Source organism: Pelodiscus sinensis, chromosome 28 (assembly GCF_052426305.1).
Source record: "Pelodiscus sinensis isolate ZL-2025 chromosome 28, ASM5242630v1, whole genome shotgun sequence".
NCBI classification, from domain to species: domain Eukaryota; kingdom Metazoa; phylum Chordata; order Testudines; family Trionychidae; genus Pelodiscus; species Pelodiscus sinensis.
This window is the reverse complement of record NC_143079.1, coordinates 16,114,650-16,139,605: the sequence shown is the minus strand read 5'-3', so window position 1 is coordinate 16,139,605 and position 24,956 is coordinate 16,114,650. Positions and strand designations below refer to the sequence as shown.

Sequence of the window (24,956 nt, the reverse complement as noted above, 5' to 3'; positions counted from 1 at the left end):
GTAATGCATCTATTTTCATAATTTTAAAAATAAACTTTTGATATTTGACAGAGTTTTATTAGCGAGGCTCCTTAGTCCCTCCGTGGTTACTGTTGAAATTAACTTCAAAATATAATTTATAGGTTTTGGCTAAGAGAGTACTTTATTTTGAATGCCTGCCTAGTGGCTAGTCACTTACTTCTTCAACTCTGACTAAATATTTACTTTTCATGTACCCTGGTAAATTTAGATTGAGTCCTTTAATCTTCACTTACTTATGGACCCGACTTCCCTCCTAAATTGTTTTCCTTTTCTACACTTGGGCAAAACTGAATTATTTCAGGGTGTGTGGTGTGTGTTTTGTAAAAACCAAGAGTGCTTGCCCAATGGTTAGGGTCTGGTGGTGATTTGAGACCAAGGCGTAAGGCCCTGTTAAGTCTGATTTGGAGCAGGGATTTGAATACAAATCTCCCATGCCCTAGGTGAGTGCCCTTACAGACTACTCTATTAGGGCATGTCTGCACAGCAGTGCTATTTCAGAATAACATTAGTTATTCTGAAATAGCATAGTGTGTGTCTACACAGCAAGTCCGTTATTTCTAAATAAATTAGAAATAACAGGCTTCTTACTCTGACTTCTGTAAATCTCATTTTATGAGCAGTAAGAGAAGTTGGGGGAAGAGCGCTCTATTTCGAAATAAGTGCAGTGTAGACGTGCCCAAAGTTGAAATAAGCTATTTCGACTTAGCTATGCAACTCATAGAATCATAGAATAATAGGACTGGAAGGGACCTCGAGAGGTCATCGAGTCCAGCCCCCTGCCCTCAAGGCAGGACCAAGCTCCGTCTACACCATCCCTGACAAATGTCTATCTAACCTGTTCTTAACTATCTCCAGAGAGGGAGATTCCACCACCTCCCTTGGCAATTTATTCCAATATTTGGCCACCCTGACAGTTAGGAATTTTTTAATAATGTCCAATCTAAATGCTGCACTTTAAGCCCATTACTCCTTGTCCTGTCCTCAGAAACCGAGAGGAACAAATTTTCTCCTTCCTCCTTGTGACACCCTTTTAGATATTTGAAAACTGCTATCATGTCCCCCCTTAATCTTCTTTTTTCCAAACTAAACAAGCCCAGTTCATGAAGCCTGGCTTCATAGGTCATGTTCTCTAAACCTTTAATCATTCTTGTCGCTCTTCTCTGTACCCTTTCCAATTTCTCCACATCTTTCTTGAAATGTGGCGCCCAGAACTGGACACACTACTCCAGCTGAGGCCTAACTAGTGCAGAGTAGAGCAGCAGAATGACTTCACGAGTTTTGCTTACAACATACCTGTTGATACAACCTAGAATCATATTTGCTTTTTTTGCAACAGCATCACACTGTTGACTCATATTCAACTTGTGGTCCACTATGACCCCTAGATCCCTTTCCGCCATGCTCCTTCCTAGACAGTCGCTTCCCATCTTGTATGTATGGAACTGATTGTTCCTTCCTAAGTGGAGCACTTTGCATTTCTCTTTATTAAACCTCATCCTGTTTACCTCTGACCATTTCTCTAACTTGCTAAGGTCATTTTGAATTATGTCCCTATCCTCCAAAGAAGTTGCAACCCCACCCAGTTTGGTATCATCTGCAAACTTAATAAGCATACTCTGTATCCCAATATCTACATCATTGATGAAGATATTGAACAGTACGGGTCCCAAAACAGACCCTTGAGGAACTCCACTTGTTATCCCTTTCCAGCAGGATTTAGCACCGTTAACAACAACTCTCTGACTACGGTTATCCAGCCAATTATGCACCCACCTTATCGTGGCCCTATCTAAGTTATATTTGCCTAGTTTATTAATAAGAATATCATGCGAGACTGTATCAAATGCCTTACTAAAGTCTAGGTATATGACATCCACCGCTTCTTCCTTATCCGCAAGGCTCGTTATCCTATCAAAGAAAGCTATCAGATTAGTTTGGCATGTCTTGTTCTTCACAAACCCATGCTGGCTATTCCCTATCACTTTATTACCTTCCAAGTGTTTGCATATGATTTCCTTAATTACCGGCTCCATTATCTTCCCTGGGACAGACATTAAACTGACCGGTCTGTAGTTTCCTGGGTTGTTCTTATTCCCCTTTTTATAGATGGGCACAATATTTGCCCTTTTCCAGTCTTCTGGAATCTCCCCTGTCTGCCATGATTTTTCAAAGATCATAGCTAAAGGCTCAGATACCTCCTCTATCAGCTTCTTGAGTATCCTGGGATGCATTTCATCAGGACCTGGTGACTTGCTGACATCTAACTTTCCAAGTGATTTTTAACTTGTTCTTTGTGTATCCTATCTTCTAAACTTACCCTCTCTCTGCTTGTATTCACTACGTTAGGCACACCTCCAGACTTCTCGGTGAAGACCGAAACAAAGAAGTCATTGAGCATCTCTGCCATTTCCAAGTTTCCTGTTACTGCTTCTCCCTCCTCACGAACCAGTGGGCCTACCCTGTCCTTGGTCTTCCTCTTGCTTTTAATGTATTTATAAAAGGTCTTCTTGTTTCCCTTTATGCCTGTGGCTAGTTTGATCTCATTTTGTGCCTTTGCCTTTCTAATATTGCCCCTGCATTCCCGTGTTGTTTGCCTATATTCAGAACTGACGTAGTTCAAGTTGTGTAGCTTATTTCGAGTTCAGCCCTGCTGTGTAGACATGCCCTTTTGGCCCAAGGAATAGGAGAGGTTGTAGAGATCCATTTCAGACTTGCCAGTGAGTAGTCTGGTAATTAGGGAAACTCGCTTTATCCAGATCACACAGAGTAGGACTCTCATATCCTAATCACTTAACTAATGGTAATTCTGTGCTTTTTGTGATCAGAAATTCCCAGGTGATGGTGGAAAAATCTTCCTAGCTAAAGTTTTGTCAGAAGCAGACCTTTTCTTAAGTTTGTTTTGACAGAGCTGCATTTTACAGCAACAAACTGCTGTTTTAAGAAATGCCCAATCAGCTCTACTTTTCACTTACCTATGGGAAGAGTGAATTAACTTCCTTTACTCTTTCTTCTGTGCTATTACTAATTACTTTATTGACTTAGTTTTACACATCCCATCTCATAGTATTTTGTCTTTTCCAGCATAAACCTCATGAAACAGTTGATCAGCTCTTCTAACCTATTTGTAATGCAAGTGGAGATGGATGTGTATACCGCTCTCAAGAAGGTACCTACTTAGGACCCAGATTGCCCTTGGTATAAGATTATTGAAGCCAGTGAAGTTACATCAGGATTTAATTTAGTTTGATTTGTTTAAAATTTTTGATACTTCAGTGGTGTAGTGTAAAGTAATATTATGAAATTTATTATATTTTGATTTTTTGCTGTGAACATTAAAATCTGTATAGAGACAATTTTAAACTGTTTTCAGATCATTTTATTGTGAAAACATCCTTCTAATCATAATTATATTTTATTATACTAGTGTTGTGATGAATACAAAGTTAATGTCTAATAATAAGCAGTAGAATTCATTACTTGTTTTTATGAGGAGCTTCTTAGTAGCTATAACATAAAATTTATTAATCTTGGGTGTTTATATTATGTTTTATGACTCTAAAATAAGCTTACAAATATTGTTTTTGTTTAGTGGATGTTCCTTCAGCTAGTGCCTTCTTGGAATGGACCACTAAAACAACTGTTAACTGAAGCAGATGCCTGGTTTTCCAAGCGTAGAAAAGGTAAGTCTATTTGTATAGATATAGTGTTTGTGAAAAAGGTGCTGGATTTAGAATTTCAGTGCTCAATACATCCAGCAGCAGGTACAGTGCAGTTGTCCTTCAGCTCCCTCCAGAAACAGTGTCCCATGTATACCGAAGAGGTGCAGTAATTTATTTGACCTAACTTCCTGTTCTCATTATACTGTTAAGAAGTCTTCCCTTTAGCCATTTTGGCCATGCGTGCTGAAACAAAATCATTTCAGGGTAAACTGCTTTATGTTTATTATTGACTTGTCTAGTGACATCTTCTATTTTTCGGAAATTCTGGCCAAACTCTTTTGTATTTCAGTGGATAAAGACAATTTGGTCTAATACAGGTTGAACCTCTCTGGTCCAGTAACCTCCATGGTCTGGCATGATTTTAGTTAGGGGAATGTCCGCTACTGGGTGCAGCCAAGTGTCCCACATACCATAAAGTTTGTTTACAGCCAACAGTCCAGGCTATCAGTGTGCTGTGCTGTTGTTTTCCCTAAATGTCTTTCAAGAGCCAGTAAGCAGTGGAAGTGTTGGTAATACTGCTTGACAATATTGACTGGCAAATTCTCTGATTCAGCACTGGTCAGGTCCCAACGGTGCTGGAGTAGGAAAAATGAACCAGTAACTTTTCATTTACAGTTATTTGAATGCTAATCACTTCCTTAAAATTGAGCAATCTATTCTGTTGCAGGCTGTTAAAGTTGCTTGCAACGCGTAATTTTCCTTTCTCTATTTGGAGAGCGTAGGACCTTCAGTTAAATGTGTATAAATATTTTAAATCAAAATGAAAAAGTTCTAGGAAACTCCTAGATGTGTATGTCTCTTGTAATGTTGCAGATTTTGAGGATGACATTGCATTCTTAGAATCTGAGCAAGGAAGAGCATTCTTGACAGTATTCAAACACCTGAGATTGCAATATATCATCAGTGATTTGGCATCAGCAAGCATCATTGAGCGAGATGCCTTAGTACCTTCAGGTAAGCAAATATTTTGATTGGACATTTTTCATATTTTCTGATTAAACAAATTGTGAATGAAGCTTTTGAGCTAATGCCTTTGTTAGATGCATTGATATAACGTTTTTATTCACTTACATACTTTTCTAAAATGTTTGTTGGACTCTTGGTTATTTCATCATGACCAGCACAGTTGTAAAATTGCCTCAGTATCGCTGGATTATTGGAGTAATGTAAATCAATAACAAAATATGTAATAGAATGTAAATATTAATTGAATATCCTTTTTAATAACAAAGCTTCATATGCGTCATCTGTTTAATAGAAAATTGGGTAAAGCATTCAATTGAAAGGTAATAATTTAATAGGTCAGTGTCTGAAATTGAAGGAGTTGCAAGAGTTGATTGCTTTGTTCTCTTGTGTCTCAGAAGGCATATGTTACTTTACCAATAGATAATGTTTGGAGGGATGAAAGCTCTTGTGTTGTCTTCAGCAAGGCAGTTGGCTGGCTGTTCGGTTATTCTCTTTGTTTTCTAATGTGTAAGATATGTCCAACTTCTTTTAATTTGAGGTGCACATGTCACTATTAAGAGAAAAAGAATGTGTATGAAAGAAAAAGGTTGAACTAAAATGTTAATATAAATTGCATTATAAATGGGACTCATCCTTGCTCTGTTCGCACAATCCTGAGTAAGCAAGTGGTATTTGCTTCTGGCTCTGAAGCTTAATAAACGTGGGCACTACCAGATGATCAGAAATATTAATTCTTAGTCAGGGGCCTGAACTGAAAATGTACTGCTACCAGGCATTCACATTTTCCTGTAGATGGAGCACTTGCTTTTCTAACTTCCTTCTTCCTTTCACTGCTAAGTTAATTGAGCGTGCCTGTTATACAGGGGCAGCCTGTGGCTATAGGCCGACTCGGCCGTTGCCTAGGGCACCACCTTCAACGGCACCTGATGATGTCACAGGGTGCCCGGGGCGCCCGATGATGACATTGACCCATTGATGGCTGTGCAGGCGGGGGCGCTGATCGCTCGTTCTGCCTTGGGCGCCAGCTGCCACAGCCCGTCTCGGGCCGCTCCTGCTGTTACACAACTTGCCTTGATTTCCTCTTCTCCATATCTCTATCCTGGATCCTCTTGGATCTGGTTTCCATCACCTTCACTCCACTTAAATTGTTTTCGCAAAGCTTTGTGATGATCTCAAGGTCTGTACTTTATCCTCCCTGATCTTTGAGAAAGACAGTGTTTAAATCTTCTCAACTTCTTATCCATGCTTGGTTTTTATGAAACTGTCCTTTTTGCTTCTTCTGCTACCTCATTGTCTATTCCACCCATTTCTCCTTTTGCATGGCCTTCTTTGTCTATGGGTTATATTTTGCTCTATCCTTGAATCCCTCTTTTGTGTTACTGTTTTGGGCGACATCCTGTACTTCAATTTACAATGTCTGTGATAATGGACAAACCCATCTCTCCCTTCCTTATTTATCACTGCCTATCTAGTTTTGCATCTTAGCCTCTCTGACATTAGACTCATAGACTCATAGATTCCAAGGTCAGAAGGAACCATTATGATCATCTAATCTGACCCCCTGCACAGTGCAGGCCACAAAATCTCACCCACCCCTCCTAGAATAATCCTCTCACCTATATCTCAGATATTGAAGCCTTCAAATACTTTGAAGACCCCAAGATGCAGAGATCCTCTACCTGTGATCTGTACCCCATGCTACAGAGGAAGGCGAAAAACCTCCAGGGCCTCTGCCAATCTACCCTGGAGGAAAATTCCTTCCCGACCCCAAATATGGCGATCAACTAAACCCTGAGCATATGGGCAATACTCATCAGCCAGACACCCAGAAAGTTCTCTATAGTAACTCCTATCATCCCTCCATTGACCTATTTCCCACTGATAAAGAATGGTCAATTAGATACCAAGATCATGTTATCTCATCAAACCATCCCCTTCATAAACCCATCTAGTTTAATCTTGAAACCAGATAGATCTTTTGCCCCCACTACTTCCCTTGGAAGGACGTTCCAGAACTTCACTCCTCTAATGGTTAGAAACCTTCGTGTAATCTCAAGTCTAAACTTCCTACTAGCCAGCTTATATCCATTTGTTCTTGTGTCCACATTGGTATTAAACTTAAATAATTCCTCTCCCTCCCTGGTATTTATCCCTCTAATATATTTAAAAAGTGCAATCATATCCCCCCTCAGCCTTCTTTTGGTTAAAGTAAACAAGCCAAGCTCCTTGAGTCTCCTTTCATAAGACAGGTTTTCCATTCCTCGGATCATCCTAGTGACCCTTCTTTGTATCTGTTCCAGTTTGAATTCATCCTTCTTAATCATGGGAGAACAGAACTGCACAGTATTCCAAATGGGGTCTCATCAATGCCTTGTATAATGGCATATAATAGACATACCCAGAGAGAAAAGGGAGAGGTTTATAAGAGATTTGTTAATAACTTGGGTGCCACAGTGACACACATCTGAACAAGCGCACACGAACTCAATACTGGTGCACAAGACAAAATTCACTTGTCTCATGGGTGGCAAATCTTAGAGGGAACACTGGACACCACTGAGGGCACGCCTAGACTACACTCGGATTCCAAAAGAAGATATGCAAATCTGGCACAAATTTGCATATCTTCTTCCAATCCCTTTTTTGGAAGGTTTTTACGAAAAAAATAAAAGCAGTCTAGATGGGGTTTTTCCATGCAAAACCCCCTCTTCTTTGAAAGAGCCCTTAATTCCTCAAAAAATGAGGTTTACAGGGTTTTTTCGAAAAAGGGGGTTTTTACGTGGAAAATCCCCGTCTAGACTGCCTTTTTTTTTCCCCTCCAAAAAACCTCTTCCGAAAAAGGGATCAGAAGAAGATATGCAAATTTGCACCAAGGGATTGAGAGGAAAGATAAAGTGGTTAAAAATGAAGTGCTTAAGTCTAGATTGCAGACATGTTGCTGTTTTCATGTTACAGGCCTCTATTTAGGCCTGCTGACTCCATGTTACTGACCCTCAACTTACTACAGCCGGCACTGCCCTTGGGGGCTCAGGACCAGGCGAGGGATAGGCCACAGGTGTCTCCACTTCCACGTCCGCTGGCACCGGACTCTGCGTCCATGCCGCCTCTGGCACCGAGGCAAGCCAGCAGCAATGTCCAGTCAGGCCCAGAGGGACCCGGAATGCTCAGCAGCACAGCCTTGGTCGGCATCGGAGTGTTCCTCTGAATCCAATGTTGAGTCCTTCTCTTCGAGGTCTTCCTCCAGGTGTTCTGGGTCAAGCCCTCGATACCGGTCCAGGTCTTGGCACTGTTTGAGTTCTCAGTCGCAGACCCAGAGGCACCAGCATCCAGAGGTGCAGACTTGGCCTCCCCAGTGGCAACCCCATCCGCAATGGCTGTTCTGGACCCCGTGGGCATACTACCAGGCCCTGGTGAGGTCAGGGTCAGTTGGTGCCTCTTCCTACTTGGAGCATAGGTCACTCCCCTCGGCAGTTCTGCTGGTGAGAGTGGAGTCGGAGAGCAGAGCTAGCCCCACAGGGTTGCTTGGAACAGGTGTTCCCTCCCAGGATGTCGTCCAGCCCCCTACGCAGGCCCAGTCAGTGTCATGTCTGACACAGGAATCTGGGACTGGTGTCCTGCAAGATCCGCTGGTGGTGAAGGAGTCGTCTTCCTTGTCTCTGGATGGGGCCTTGGCCGGCCTGTCGCCCCTGATGGCCTTCATGGACGTGAGGGCACACCAAGATCTCCTCAGAAGGTTGGCCCAGAATTTGGGGGTTCAAGCTCAGGAGGTAAAGGAGGATGAAGACCCAGTGGTTGACATAATTATGGCGGAGGGCCCCACTAAAATTGCCCTCCCACTGAACGAGATGGTGGCAAAAATCATGAAGACCCTCTGGCAAACCCCGGTCTCCATAACCCCTATGCAGAAACGGGTAGAAAGATGGTACTTTGTCCCTCAGGCGGTCCACGCGCATTTATTTTTCCACCCCCCGCCAGGCTCGGCAGTGGTGCAGGCGGCCTGACAGTGGGAGAGGCAGGGGCAGTTGGGGCCCACGCCCAAAAGTAAGGGGCCCAAAAAAGCTCAAACTCCTGGGGAGGAAGGCATATGAGACGGCTGGTTTACAGCTGAGGATAGCTAACCAGCAGGTCCTGCTCAGCCAGTACGCTTTTAACAATTGGGTAGCGGCCAATAAGTTCAAGGCCAGGTTGCCTCAAGACTCGCAGCAGGAGTTTGAAGTCACTGAAGAGGGCTAGGTGGTATCTAGGTTGGCCCTTTAGGCTGCTCTCATTGCAGCAGACTCTCCTGCCAGGACCATGGCCACCGGCATCGTTATGCGCCGGAGACTTGGCTGCAGGTCTCCGGAATTCCCCTGGAGGTGCAGACAACCATGCAGGAGCTTCCCTTCGAGGGAACAGGCCTGTTCTCGGAGCAAACTGATAGCGGACTCCAGGGCGACCCTGAAATCCTTGGGCCTGCACACCCCCGCGCCTCAACGCTGCCCCTTGAGCTCCTGGGGGCAGAGGAGCTACAGTCGGGGCTTGGTTTGACAGCAGGCACAGAAATAGAGGTGGTTCCACCCGCAATACGAGGAGACGTTCTCGTTTGGGCTTGGACTACAATCAGGGGCCACCCAATAAGTCCCAGGGTCCCAGGTTGGGTGTTTGAGGTTATGCCCGAGGACGACACACCGGCTGTACAGGCAGTCCCCGGGTTACGTACAAGATAGGGACTGTAGGTTTGTTCTTAAGTTGAATTTGTAGGTAAGTCGGAACTAGCGTCCAGATTCAGCCGCTGATGAAACTGACCAGTGGCTGACTACAGGAAGCCGGAGGCAGAGTTTCTCTGCCCTGGGCTTCCTGGAATCAGCCGCTGATCAGTTTCAACAGCGGCTGAATCTGGACGCCTGGAACAGAGCAGCTGGGGCGCTGCCGGGTTGGTCCCCGCAGCGCCGAGGTGCGGCGCTGCGGGGACCAACCCGGCAGCACCCCAGCTGCTCTACCCCAGGTGTCCCCAAGTCAGTTGCTGCTGAAACTGATCAGCAGCTGATTCCAGGAAGCCCGGGGCAGAGCAACTCTGCCTCCGGCTTCCTGGAATCAGCCACTGGTCAGTTTCAACAGCGGCTGAATCTGGACGCCTGGGGCAGAGCAGCTGGGGCGCTGCCGGGTTGGTCCCCGCAGCGCCGAGGAGCGGCGCTGTGGGACCAACCCGGCAGCGCCCTAGCTGCTCTACCACAGGCATCCGCGAGAAAAGCCTGGTCTGCGCCCTCCCCCTTTCCAGCAGACCAGGGAGACGCGGGCGGCGGGACTGGGCAGGCGCGCCATGGTCCCGCCGCCTGCATTCTCCGTGGCTTTGCTCCGCATCTCCCTGGTTCAGCTGGGGGGTCCCCCAGCAGACCAGGGAGACGCGGAGCTGCTTTTCTCGCCCCGGAGGACACAGGCGGCGGGACCGCAGCGCGTCTGGGCGGTCCCGCTGCCCGCGTCCTCCGGGGCGAGAAAAGCCCCGTTCATAAGTACGGATCCAACATAAGTCGGATCCGCGTAACTCGGGGACTGCCTGTAGTCTCAGATCGACCCTTCTCAGACAGACTGTTCCCTTTCCACGAGGCCTGGTGTATCATAACGTTGGACTGTTGAGTCCTAGAGGTAATGGCAAGGGGATCAGCATGGATTCACAAAGGGCAAGTCGTGCTTGACCAATCTGATTAGCTTCTATGATGAGGTAACTGGCTCAGTGGACATGGGAAAGTCAGTGGATGTTATATACCTTGACTTTAGCAAGGCTTTTGATACGGTCTCCCACAATATTCTTGCCAGCAAGTTAAGGGAATGCGGATTGGATAAATGGACGGTAAGATGGATAGAAAGATGGCTAGAAGGCCGGGCCCAGCGGGTAGTGATCAACGGTTCGATGTCAGGATGGAGGTCGGTTTCTAGTGGAGTGCCCCAAGGTTCGGTTCTAGGACCGGTTTTGTTCAATATCTTTATTAATGACCTGGATGAGGGGATAGATTGCACCCTCAGCTAGTTTGCAGATGACACTAAGCTAGGGGGAGAGGTAGATACGCTAAAGGGCAGAGATAGGGTCCAGAGTGACTTGGACAAATTGGAGGATTGGGCCACTAGAAATCTCATGAGATTCAACAAAGACAAGTGTAGAGTCCTGCACTTGGGACGGAAGAATCCCAAGCATAGTTACAGGCTGGGGACCAACCAGTTAAGTAGTAGTTCTGCAGAAAAGGACCTGGGGGTTACAGTGGATGAGAAGCTAGATATGAGTCAACAGTGTGCCCTTGTAGCCAAGAAGGCTAATGGCATATTAGGATGCATTAAGAGGAGCATTGCCAGCAGATCCAGAGATGTCATTATTCCCCTTTATTCGGCTTTGGTGAGGCCACATCTGGAGTACTGTGTCCAGTTCTGGGCCCCCCACTACAAAAAGGATGCGGACGCATTGGAGAGGGTCCAGCGGAGGGCAACCAAAATGATTAGGGGTCTGGAGCATATGACCTACGAGGAGAGGCTGAGGGACTTGGGTCTGTTTAGTCTGCAGAAGCGAAGAGTGAGGGGGGACTTGATAGCAGCCTTCAACTTCCTGAAGGGAGGTTCCAAAGAGGATGGAGAGAGGCTGTTCTCAGTAGTGACAGATGGCAGAACAAGGAGCAATGGTCTCAAGTTGTGGTGGGAGAGGTCCAGATTGGATATTAGGAAAAACTATTTTACTAGGAGGGTAGTGAAGCATTGGAATGGGTTACCTAGGGAAGTAGTGGAGTCTCCATCCCTAGAGGTGTTTAAGTCTCGGCTTGACAAAGCCCTGGCCGGGTTGATTTAGATGGGATTGGTCCTGCCTAGAGCGGAGGGCTGGACTTGATGACCTTCTGAGGTCTCTTCCAGTTCTGATTCTATGATAAGGGGATGGTTGGATGAAATAACATGATCTTGGTAACTAATTGACCATTCATTTCCAGTTGGAAATAGGTCAATGGAGGGATGATAGGAGTTGCTATAGGGAACTTTCTGGGTGTCTGGCTGGTGAGTCTTGCCCACATGCTCAGGGTTTAGCTGATCGCCATATTTGGGGTCAGGAAGGAATTTTCCTCCAGGGTAGATTGGCAGAGGCCCTGGAGGTTTTTCGCCTTCCTCTGTAGCATTGGGCACAGATCACAGCTGAAGGACTCTCTGCATGTTGGGGCCTTCAAAGTATTGGAAGGCTTCAATATCTGAGACATAGGTGAGAGGATTATTCTAAGAGGGGTGGGCGAGATTCTGTGGCCTGCACGGTGCAGGGGGTCAGACTAGATGATCATAATGGTCCCTTCTGACCTTAAAGTCTATGAGTCTATGAGTCTATGATATTCTATCCTTTTCCTATCCCTTCATTCCTCCCACCCCCTTCTCTGTCCCTGTTCAGGGACCCCTCTCACGAGTACCTCCTCCAGCAGGAAGTCTCTGAGCTCCTTTCCCTAGGGGCAATGGAGGAGGTTCCCTTGGAATTCAGGGGAAAGGGGTTTTATTCCCACTACTTCCTTGTCCCGAAGTCCAAGGGGGGGGCCTTCACCCAATTCTGGACCTCAGAAGGCTCAACATCTTCATAAAAAAAAAAGTTTCAAGATGATAACGCTGGTCTCCATCATCCCCTCACTCGATCTTGGAGACTGGTATGCTGCCCTCGACCTACAGGATGCATACTTCCACATTTCTATTTCCCTTCACCACAGGAGATTCCTGAGGTTTGTTGTAGGGTCCCACCACTACCAGATTGCAGTGCTACCCTTTGGCTTGTCCACAGCACCAACGGTGTTTTAAAAAACGCATGGCTGTGGTGGCGGCCTTCCTGAGAAGGAATGGGGTCCATGTCTATTCCTACTTGGACGATTGGCTTATCAGAGGGAGGTCAAGGGATCAGGTCTCTCGGTTCGTAGATCTAGCCAAGCAAACCTTTTTGAGGTTGGGGCTGTGGCTGAATGAGGCGAAGTCTACACTTGTTCCTACCCAGGTCATAGAATTCGTGGGTGCGAGACTAGATGCTTTGGCAGGGAGGGCCTACCTTCCAGATCCCAGTGATGGGCAACCTAGGCCAGTGAGTGGGTTGCATGAGTGGCTCTCCTTCATCTCAGTGGGCCACAAGATTGTCGTAACTAGGGATGTGAAGGAATAGTCAACTAGTTGACTATCCGATAAGCAAATGCTTATTGGATGGTTGACAGAATAGTTGACTAGTCACTCCTCTCCCCCTACCCCTTGCTGCTTCTATTAGAGGCAGCAAGGGGGAGGGGAAGAAGTGGGGGTACTTCAAAGCGGCAAGCCTGGGGCTGCCACTTTAAAACGCCGGGGAGCCTAGTGTCAGGCTCCTCCCAGCACTTCAAAGTGGCAGTGCCGCACAGAGCCCAGGGTCAGCGGGGGAGTCCCCCAGCTGACCCCAGGCTTCGGTGCTTTTGCCTTTGAAGTGTAGCAACAGCCTAAGGCCTAACGACTAATTGATGCAAAAATTCATCGACTATTCGATTAGTCAGTTACCCATTACTTAACATCCTTAGTCATAACAAAGACAATCTCCTGGTACAGGGTAGCTTTACTAATTGTACTTGTTTACCTAGAATTTGTAGTGTGTGTCAATTGAACCATGGTAGTGCTTTGAATGTAGAGGGACTCCTTAATGGACAACTCTCATAGTCAGTATTGCATGCAATCAGCATGTACTGTACTTTACATGCCTTTATTTTATGCATGTGTCACTTCACTAATACTGGTTGGAAAAAATTATGCAGACTGAAACCACCTGAGTTTGAGGGATAATTGCCTTAGTCTGTTTTAGCCAAAATATGCAGTCCTTTTGCACCTTAGATTAATACATTTATTTGGGTATAAGCTTTTGTGGGCTAGAATGCAAATGGGTACTAGTAAATAAAATGCTTTGCAGGCCACACATAGAACCCCTATGGTCTGCAGGTTACCTACCGCTGCATTAGCCATCTTTAATGTTTACCTAAGAACTGTCCTGTCTTATCAAACTGCGATAGCTATAAATTTTCCTATAACAACACATATCAGGTTTTGGTCCTGTGGGTAAGGCATTGGGGTGTATCTAGACTACAGGTTTTTTTTTAAAAGTGTCCTTTTTTCAAAAAAACTTCACCTGTGTCTAGATTGCCACTGCTTTCTTTCAAAATTAAATCGAAAGAACACGGTGGCTTTTTTTTGACTGCAAACCTCATTTTACAAGGAAGAATGCTCTTTTTCGAAAGTGCTCTTTCTAAAAAAGACGTTCTTGAATGCAACTAGGCTTTTTCGAAAGAGAGCATCCAGACTGCTTGGGTGCTCTCTTTCGAAAAAGCGGCTCGCTTTTTCAAAAGAAGTGGTTGCACTCTAGATGCTCTCTTTCGAAAGAGGCTTGTAGTCTAGACGTAACCTGGCTTAGGGGCAGGACTACTCAACACGTGGCACGTGGGCTAGGCCCACAGCCCGTTGTTTGCGGCCCGTGGGTGGGAGCTAAAACAAAAAAGCAGTCAATATAATGGTCTTCTGTTGCTGTGTGTGTTAGTAGTTAAATTCCTGGATTCTCATTGCTCATTAAAAGTGCTGTCATATGTGTGGAAATTGGATAAAAATATTGCATTGTATTAATATCAGCAGAACTGACTTCGGTGGGGCCTGTGTGTTGTGTGATCTTGCCTTAATTTTTGTATTCATGTCCCTTAGTGTGAAATAAGCTATTTGAATATATTTGCATATATACATATATATGCAACCACATTTAAGTTGCAGCCCTTGGCATGTGCTGTGAGTATCATTGTGGCCCCCAGGGCTTCCAAAGTTGAGTAGCCCTGGTTTAGGGTATGGCAGACTAGTTCAGTTCCCTGCTGAGCTCTGGATTTGCTGTGTTATCTTGGCGTTAGCCTTTTTGTGCTTCAGTTCCCTACCTGTAAAATTGGGATGCTGTTGTTTTCCCATCACACGGTTGTGTTGTGAAGATAAATACATTGAACATTGCAAAGTAGGGATGTAAAAAATGTTTTAAAAAAGTAACAATGTAATCGTTAAAAATCTTAGTTGGTTATACCTGTTGCGGGCTCTGCAATAGAAAGCTTATACTGTAGAGCCTGCAGCACAGCTGGCTGATGGTCCTGATTCCAGGGAGCCAGCTGCCACCTTGTGCTGTGGTCCCTGATACTGTAGAATCTGTAGTGCGGGGCAGCATCTGGCTCTCCAAGAGCTGGGCCAGGAGCCAGGGAGCTGGCTGTGCTGTGAGCTCTGAAGTATAAGCAGCCTTATACTGCACAGCCTGCAGCATGAGATTGCACGTGGGAGCCGGAGCATGCTGTCAGAAAAGTTTAACCGGAACCGGTAAGCTGATGCTTATCGGTTAATTGGTTAATCTCTATTGTGAAGTGCTGTGATATGTACAGATGAAAAGTGTTACATAAGAAATAGGAATTATCCTTCTATTTCCTTTGAGTGTAGGCATATTTGAATCTTCACTGCTCTTACATTTCAGTTTTATGCTTCTAATTGCATAATGTTCAAATATGATCGTTCACTTGAGATGGAGACAGGAATGCCTGCTATGTAAAGGATTTCCTTTGTTCTACTGTACTTCTAAGTATCATTTTTTTCGATTTATTATGTGAAAAATGCTGTATACCAGTAAGCTATAGTTGAACTGCATTCCAACCCTTTTGTAACTGTTCTTTTTGGGGCAGAGATGGGGGGCAAGAGGAGAAGAGAGGGGAATCTGTTCACCCGTAAGTTCAGAATGGTGCTGATTGGAGAACAAAAGATATATGTGGTTTTGTAAGTTACTTTGCCAATTTGAGCAGGATAATTTTATTGGTACTTGCAACTTAAAATAGTTCAGATATGTCTTAGAGGTGAGCATACCAGTGAAATGTCAATTGACTGGATATGAATTGGCTTTTTAATTAATAAAGAATCTTTTCATTTCAGTATAATTTTATTTCCTTATTTTAAATGTTATATAAAATCCCCTTTCCCGCCTCCAAAGAAATTCCAACATTTATGTATGTTTTTTTTTATTTTAGAATGGTTGTCCTCTGTTTACAAACAGCAGTGGTTTGCCATGCTCAGAGCAGAACAAGACAATGATATTGGGTAGGTATATTACAGGTTTTCTTTTTTTTGTTATTTTAAGTAGAATCTTTCTCTGGAATAGACTCAGATATGCATAAATGTTAGTGTTTGCATCAAAATGAGAAAATTTGGCTGAATCGCTTATTTTCAACTTCACACCCAAATTCTTTGTGGAGTAATCCATCTCATTCATTTTCATCTGGTCAGTTTCCAGTTATCTGCAAAATAAACTTTGAGCATTTGCTTTCTACGATATAACTTATAGTTGGACATTATTTTCTGGGTTTTTTCCTCCTGCTTAGTATTTGTCGCCATTAGCATTGCATTGTCATGTGTATTGAGGATGAGAAATAGTGACTTAGTAATCAATTTTGAAGAAAATTTTAAAAAGATGAAAAATATGCAGAAACTAACTTTAACCTTCCTAGTTTTTCCGTCCCCATTTTATGTGCCTGAATGGACAAGGAAAGTGTATAGGATAAATAAGATGATTTTTAATTAGGTAAATATTGGAGGGATAGCTCTCAACCTTCAAATGTGTATAACGAGAAGCATTTTTTCCTCTCAACTGTTGTGACTTTCCTTGTATTCAGTTTTTCTTATTTTCAAAAATAAGTCTTCAGTTTCTTATTTAGAAAATAATGTATTGCTTCCATGCAAATCACTAGCTGTTTTAGTTGGAAATCTTGAAGAGCTTGCATAGCATAAAGTCTGATATAACTTTTTTTTTCTGATTTGGCTCCTAAATTGTTTGTTGTATGATGGCTGCCACTCAAATATGTGGTGGCACTCTGTTCCCAATATTTTCCTGTGCAGTCTGTTTCCTAGACGTTTTATAATGTTATTTGCAATGCTCCAGTTCATTTACCTGTCCCTATTTGCATTGCAGACCCAATTTTATGTTGGCTCTTCAGGGATTATTTTATTCTGTTTTATTCAAATGCTTTCACTTACATGGAGTTGATGGCCTTTCCACCTCAAAAATCAATTGTTTAACCCAGGATTTAGTCTGAGTCATCAAAGTGTTCTTGTTCTGGTTAACCATCTAACAGAATGGTAATTACTTTACTTTTCCCTGTTGTTCAGAGTGGAAGAGTTCTTTGATATGGAATACACTTACCAGAATAACAGATACAAAATTGTTGAGCATAACCCATATCAGTAGAAAATAAGAAGTGTTAATATGCTATCCCTTCTCCAACTACCATTCGAACAATCATTTCAATATCTGGAGGCCAGGAGAAGTGTATTTTATTCTTTTGTTCACTGACTTGCTATCTGAGCTTGAATAGGTCACTTCATTTCTGTATAGATATGGAAACTGAGGCAATATGGGGGAGAAGAGAGAGAATAATGAAGCTTTGTACCCTGTTCAGTATTAGAGGGCTTTGCAAAACTGTTGATAATTATAGAGATAAAACTAACACTATTTCAGCTTTGTGGGCTGTCTTTTGACTCTCTTTTTACTTCGGTTTTCTTGCATCAGTTTTGTCACACCAGCATGATTTTAGAAAATACACAAATGTATGAGATAGGCCTAGGGTAAGCTTGATTTTTTTTTTTAATTTGCTTGTCAGATGCCTTTTCTTGGCAACAGCATTATCTCAGAAAGGCAAATAAGTATGCAGTTATAAGTTTCTATGCTTTAATCATTACATCAAATGTATTACAAGAACTGAACATTTTGAAAATGCGAGAGCTGTTATGCATCTAGCATTTAGTAAAACATTGCACAGTTAGTATTACAGCTGTTTTATTAAGCTTGAGACTTATTAAACTCTGGCTCTGCTCCTCTTGAAGTCAAATATTAGCATAAACAAGGAAGATAAAGCGAATTGCATTTAGGAGTATTTTAATGCTGCTGTTACTCTTGAAAACATTTACTTTATTAATAGTAATACCTGCTATCTGATAGGGATGTCTATGTGTAGTCAAGTGATAGAAATGTAGCTGTGTTAGTCTGGTGCAGCTGAAACAAAACACAGGACTATGTAGCACTTTAAAGACTAACAAGATGGTTTATTAGATGATGAGCTTTTGTGGGCCAGACCCACTTCCTCAGATCAAATAGTGGAAGAAAATAGTCACAGCCATTATTTTCTTCCACTATTTGATCTGAGGAAGTGGGTCTGGCCCACGAAAGCTCATCATCGAATGAACCATCTTGTGCTACATAGTCCTGTATTATGTGTAGTCAACTAACTGATAAGCCTCTGATACAGAGGACGCAAGGTCCGGGGCGGCGGGAGTCAGTGCCTGTGGGAAACTGGTTTTGAAGCTGGCTTCTCCACAAGCACCAGATCCCACAGAGCTGCCCTCCCCGCCTCCCGTGCCACTGCCTCTGATAGAGAGGCAGTAGTTCAGAAAGCGAGGGGGACAGGTTGAGCTGATACGCATGGGGAGCCAGCTTTTAAGCCAGCTCTCAGAGCATGCCAGCTCCATGGAGCCTCCTGACCCCCTGCTTGCTGCCTCTCTCAGAGGTGGGGTGGGGGCAAGAGCCAGTGCTCGGGGGAGCCAGCTCCCCACATTCACTGGCTTCGCGGAGCTGCCTGCTCCCCCTCCCACCACACTGCTGCCTCTGTCACAGGCAGCAGGGTGGAGATGGGGCAGGGGAAGCTGACGCGGAGCAGCCTCTGTCCATGCGGGCCCTGGGTCGCTGTGGACAGAGGCTGCACCATAGGGTACTGCCGCTCCACGCTGATGCCTCTGATAGAGACAGCAGCACAAGGTGGGGATAAGAGCGCACGGGCTGCTGTCCGCGCCCCTGGGAACTTTCAAATAGTCAGGTAATGGCTAAAATTTGAATCAGTCACATGAGTATTCAATCAATCGACATCTAACATCCCTACTATCTGATATATACTGCTAAACAAAAGACTTTTTGATAACTTTCTGGATCACATCCCAAACAAATTGAAAAGAGAAGCTGTTTGCTTAATTGTTTCAAAATGTTAAGCTGAATTAAGCAAGTTTCATTTAATAGAAAAAATAGCGTTTAACAAGTCTTTAGTACTATTGTCTATGAATTCCGGCATATCATGACAACTGTAGATTTTAGGGCTGTCAAGCAATTACAAATTAATTGCAATTTATTATGTGATTAAACAATAATAGAATACCAATTATTTAAATATTTTTGGATGTTTCTGTGATGGGACACGATCGCAGAAAACCTCTTGGGGCTGCTTCCTAAGGTGCTGATAAAGCCACTGACACTCGCCACCGTACTCTCTGGTGCTCCTCACCATCCTGTGCTGCTGGGCCAGATCTTCTGGTCTCCCCCAGACAAAAGACAGAGCTGAGAATACTGCCTCTCCCTCACCTCCTCCTCACTTCAGCTCTGAGGAGAATGCAGTTTAAAGGCACAGCATTAAGGAAACCAACCCCCAAATGGGACTAAATATACAGGCAGTCCCCAGGTTACATGGATCCGACTTACATCGGATCCCTACTTACAAACGGGGTGAGGCAACCCCGCACTAGCTGCTTCCCCCCAGCAGACCAGGGAGACGCGAAGCTAGCGCCCCCCCTCCCCCCAGCAGACCAGGGAGACGCGGAGCGGCTTTTCTCAGCAGACACTTCAGCTTGAGAATAAAGGACTGAGGGAAGTGAGGTGTGGGAGAATAAAACTGAGCTCTGGAGAAATGTTTGGCTAGAGTTTCCCCTACAATATGTACCAGTTCCGACTTACATACAAATTCAACTTAAGAACAAACCTACAGTCCCTATCTTGTACGTAACCCGGGGACTGCCTGTAATCCAAATCCATTTTTCACTGTGTGAGAGTGTCACACATTGAAAGCCCATTCAGGCCTCTTTAACGATGAAAGGAAGATGTATACACTGTTCTCCCAGGTAACAATTATTTATACTGGGCTTGATAGTAAATAAAAGTAAATTTATTAAGTACAAACAGTAGGATTTCAGTGGTTACAAGTGAAAACAGAGTAAATTACAAATTTAAAATAAAAGAAAATGAACATATCATTCTAACACACTAAAACTCATTGCAAACTTACCCTAAAACTACACTAATTTCAGGCAATGACCTTCAAGCCTGGGGAAATTTTTTTATTCTCCGTGGTGTCACCAGTTATCCTTTTGAGTGTGTCATGGAAGCCAAAGACAGAGAGATAGATAGCTTCCCATTGTTTTTATAGATTCTCTTTGGGTGAGAACCTGTTGTTCTCTCTCCCACCTTCCATGGAAAATTACTTGGCCAAACTGGTATCCTCCTACTTGCTGGTGTGGTCAAATGTCTTCCTAAGACCAGCCACTACTTAGACTTAATGATTTGAGAACAGCCTTGTTTGTCCTTTAAATTGATCACCCAGCAGTTAAGGCAGGGGTGGGCAATAATTTTTGGCTGGAAGGGCGGAGCCCGGATGCTTCCCCAGCCACAGACTATGATTGGTCTGAGGGTGGGGGAAGCCCCTTTGCTCCCCCTCCCCTTTCCCACTAAGTACCCATGCTCCTAGCAGGGTGGGAAGAGGCTTTGTACACTCCCCCACCCCCAGGCCAATTAGGGCCTGGGGACGGGGGAAGTGCACGAAGTTTCCTCCACCCAGCCAGGAACACATAGCACTTCGAAGTGCTACATACTCCTAGTAGGGCAAAGGAAACTTTGCCATCCCCAAGCTCTGATTGGCCTGAGGGGGGGACACAGCAGGGCCTCTGCGGGCCGGATCAATCTGCTTGGCAGGCCGGATCTGGCCTGCGGAGGCCCTTTTGCCCACCACTGAATTAAGGTGTCTGAGCATTGGAAACACTTTTGATGTTTTAAATGTGCAAATAAAAGCCAATAAACCATTCCATACCCCATATTTCTATCTTTACATAGAAGAGTGATACATACACCAAAATCAGATGTACAGATCCAGCAGATTGTGACATTAAAACTGGTAGGTTACATGAGGCATTTTGTCCAAAGCATCTTTGAGTTATGCATGTTTGTATACATAAGACAGGGGGGCGGAGGGACCGGGGACCATCACAGTTTCTCCATTTTCAGATCTATTGATTTCAGTTAAAACTATGGATGTTAACTGGTAAGCCTCACTCATATGGTCTAGAGTAGCCCCTATCTGTGGTGGGCCCAGTCCACGTGTGCCGCTGGCAGGGGTGCTCCAGCCAGCCGGCCACTATGGAAGGTAGATTTTCTGTTTTTGGTGTTTCAGTTCTGTAGTTTACTGTGCAAATATATATATTTTTTAAGTTAAGCAAGCACTGTATACATTGTCTTTTGTTGTAAAAGAAATCACTAAATTTTGAAAATGTAGAAAAACATCCAAAATATTTAATACATTTCAATTGGTATCCTGTTGTTTAACAGTGAGATTAATTCCAATTTTAAAATCATGATTAATTTTTGGTTAATCGTGAGCATTAACTGATTAATCGGCAGTCCTAGTAGTTTTTTTGCATTGTTCTGTTAATAAATTTCTTGCATTGTATTTATGTAATGCTGGGTGGAACTGGAGAATGATTTGGCAAAATAGAATTTCTTAGTTTAATCAGTGAAAATTGTGTAGTTTCACTTAAAATCAGATGTCCTAAGAATTTTTCTGTGGTGCCCTAGTTGATTTTATTGATCAGTGTTTTTATTAAAATGAGCCAGCTTCTTTTTTCTATCCCTTTCTGCTCTGGAATTGTGTACGAGGGAGACACTGCCCCCTTTTCCTATGTCTTGGCACTTCCTCATTTTGGGATTTGGTCTGTGATGTTACAAATCCCAGAGTGAACCAGATTCTGATTTGCAGCTCCACAGTGAAAAGGCTTCACCGCTTGTCAGCAGAACATATCCTCCTGGGACCCAAGACAGAGGCAGCTTGGATCCCTAATTAATATTTCAAATAGGAAAAGAGATGCCAGGTGTTGCTTCATCAGGAGGAAGATATCTTAAAGTTAGAAGGCACATGTGTGGGTAAAAGAATAAATTGCTTATCAGAAATTTTCCCATATTTTGTCCAAGCCAGTTGCCATCTCCCCCAGCTCAACTTTCTCTCTGAGAGACGCAGCTATAGGATGCTATAGTATTTGACATCTGAACAGTTAACCAAAACCACAAACCAAATAATCTGAGCAAAATGTGAAAACTGTTTGTCACTTCATTAAGTGACATCGTTTTTTCATATCCCTCCCATCTGGTGCACAGTTTAATGGACACATGCTATTTTGAGGCTACAGAAAATGGAATAATTTTTCATTAAAAGTGTGTATTACTCTTTATGCACATTACTGCCTACATGTGGTGGTAGACCAATGCTGCATGATTTCAGCGTTTTGCTTTACTTGAGAGCCCAGAAGTAACAACCCTTCCCACTTCATTAAAGTAGTTTACAACTACAGGGTCTTGAACTTTCTTCACTCTTCTTGAAGTGTTATCACATAGTATTGGATTCAGTCATCAAAATACACCTTGCAGTAAACCTGAAGTAGATGTACTGTACTTTTTATGTTACATTAATATAGTTCTATTTATTGAAATAGGTCTTTGTGTCTACCGTAGTTTGCGGGAAATTACTTTTTGAAGCTGCAGTTTAGTCTATTTTAATTTTCCACTTTTAGGGGTTTTTTTCTGGCTAAATATTTAGAATTAAAGTGCATTGTACTTATTGGAACATAAGAAGAGCCATTCTGGTTCAAACCAATGATCTCTCTAGTCTGGCATACTGTTGTCTTGTTACTCTTGTAAAAATAGAACTTAACAGAATCTTGTTTGGGAGTAAGGCAATATGGCACATTTATTATGAGAGCAGAATTAACTTACTATCCCTAGCTACTAAAATTATCCACCACACGTGCGCAAACACTCATGCACACAGTTCTTCAGATGGCATATAATTACCAGCCTCAGTTGCTCATGCTGTTCCACTGGCCATGTGGTCCAGACATGAGGAAGGGAGCTGGGCTGTGTTGGTGCACATCGATTCTCCTGGAGGATGATTGTAGAACCGAAAAAATGAATTGTATAGTTTGGACCCATCATTTTATATGTACTGCCCCAGTTCACCATATAGCCATGAGCCATTATTTAATGAACATAAGAACGGCTGTACTTTACTGAATCAGAAGCAGCAGCGTAGGGTGGCAAGCTGGTCTGTGTGGGGAGCCAGTTTTTAAACCAGATTCCTTTGTGAACCAGCTCCTGTGGACAGCAGCACAGAGTACAGGGGGCTCCCTGGGAGTAGGGCTGTGAGCGCACTGGCTGCTGGCCCCGCCCCCAGGGACTTTCAAATAATCATGTAACTGCTAAGATTTGGTCCAGTTACATGATTATTAAATTAAACGATATCTAACCACCCTAATCAGGGTGGTGCTGGCAGCTAGTCTCTGAGACAGGCTGGGTGGGGGACTGATCCCATTGCATACACCACCACATTTATACCTTGAAATGAGATCCATGGTATACCCACATCTGGAATACTGCATACAGGTGTGGTCTCCTCTTCTCAAAAAAGATATACTGGCATTAGAAAAGGTTCCGAGAAGGGCAACTAAAATGATTAGGGGTTTGGAACGGGTCCCATATGAAGAGAGATTAAAGAGACTGGGACTTTTCAGCTTGGAAAAGAGGAGACTGAGGGGGTTATGAAAGAGGTCTATAAAATCATGAGTGGTGTAGAGAAAGTGAATAAGGAAAAGTTATTTACTTGTTCCCATAATGTAAGAACTAGGGGCCACCAAATGAAATTAATGGGCAGCAGGTTAAAACAAATAAAAGGAAGTTCTTCTTCACATAGCGCATAGTCAGTCTATGGAACTCCTTCCCTGAGGAGGTTGTGAAGGCTAGGATTATAAGAGGATTTAAAAGAGAACTAGATAAATTCATGGAGGTTAAGTCCATAAATGGCTATTAGCCAGTATGGGTAAGGAATGGTGTCCCCAGCCTCTGTTTGTCAGAGGGTGTAGATGGATGGCAGGAGAGAGATCGCTTGATCATTACCTGTTGAATTCACTCCCTCTGGGACACCTGGCATTGGCCACTGTCGGCAGACAGGACACTGGTCTGGATGGACCTTTGGTCTGACCCAATATGGCCGTTCTTATGAGATTACAGACACACACACCTGACTTTAAACAGAGTCAAGGCAGTACAAAGTTTAAAATGGGGGTTCAGTTACAGTATGGAGTATTAACTGTTGAAAATGGGTTTTAATTACAGTATTTAAAAAGTTACAATAACTGATTCTTGCCAGGCTACTAACAAATTCATCCAAAAGTGGTTACAATCACATTGGTAGAGATCATTGATTAAGAGAGTGATTTTGTCCCTCAGCCCTGCATTCTGGCAATTACTGAGTGATCCGTCCCCTGTTCTCCACTCCTAGAATCTGGCAGTCCGTGTCCGGGGACACCCAGAACACGATGGTGCATCCCTGATGATCTTGCCTAATAGCCAGTTATGGATCTATCCTCCAGGAACTTATTTAAAATTTTTTGAACCCAGTTATTTTTTTTGGCCTTCACAACATTCCCTGTTCTGTGTTCCACAGGTGATGTGAAGAAGTACTTCCTTTTGTTTGTTTTAAACCTGTTGCCTGTTAATTTCATGAAGTGATCTCTGGTTCTTGTGTTGTGTGAAGGAGTAAATAAGGAGTAATGCTGCCTAAGTGCTTAGGATAAACTGTTGAATGGTTCTACTTTTAAATTTTTGTAGCTAGTTGTAGGGAGAAGTAAAAAGAGGTTAATATATAACTAGAAACTTCTTGGTTATGATTTTGAAAACTAATTACTGTTCTGATAGAAAGAATGAAGTTCTGTATCCTTAGTGCATATTTTCAATGTCAAGAATTGGTAAAATATTTGACTATCAGCTAGCTAGGATGCCATAAATAAAAATTAATTCTATGGCAAGTTGTATAAAATTTTGTGTTTATAGTCCACTTAATTTTCCCAATAAAGTACTAGCAGATGTACCTGTCATTGCTCAAGTCTTAGTGAAGTAAAGTGTTTGGGGGTTTGTGTGGGAAATAAAAGGAAAATGTACATGCTTTATTCAAATGATAGTATTTTTCAAAAAGAAAAAAATTGTATTAATAAAGGAAGGAATGTGACTCAAACATTAGAGTTTGTTGGTAGACAGTATTTGCAGGGTTTTTTTGCCTTTTGCTAGAATAAAAAGGATGGGTGCTGAAATGAGGGCACAAGGTGAGGGGTTGAAGGGGGGGCATTGTGGGGGGCAGC

At 43.4% G+C, this 24,956-nt stretch overlaps 1 protein-coding gene across 2 annotated transcripts in view; it reads left to right on the top strand.

Moving 5' to 3' along the window:
* Window positions 1–24,956, top strand: part of GMCL1 (germ cell-less 1, spermatogenesis associated) — a 42,526-nt gene that overhangs the window by 11,039 nt on the left and 6,531 nt on the right. For both annotated transcript variants that reach the window (XM_075910866.2, XM_014571518.4), the window contains 4 exons: window positions 3,103–3,187; window positions 3,611–3,701; window positions 4,554–4,694; window positions 15,722–15,791. In XM_075910866.2, the coding sequence (XP_075766981.2) occupies window positions 3,103–3,187; window positions 3,611–3,701; window positions 4,554–4,694; window positions 15,722–15,791 (387 nt within the window). The remainder of the gene's footprint in view (window positions 1–3,102; window positions 3,188–3,610; window positions 3,702–4,553; window positions 4,695–15,721; window positions 15,792–24,956) is intronic.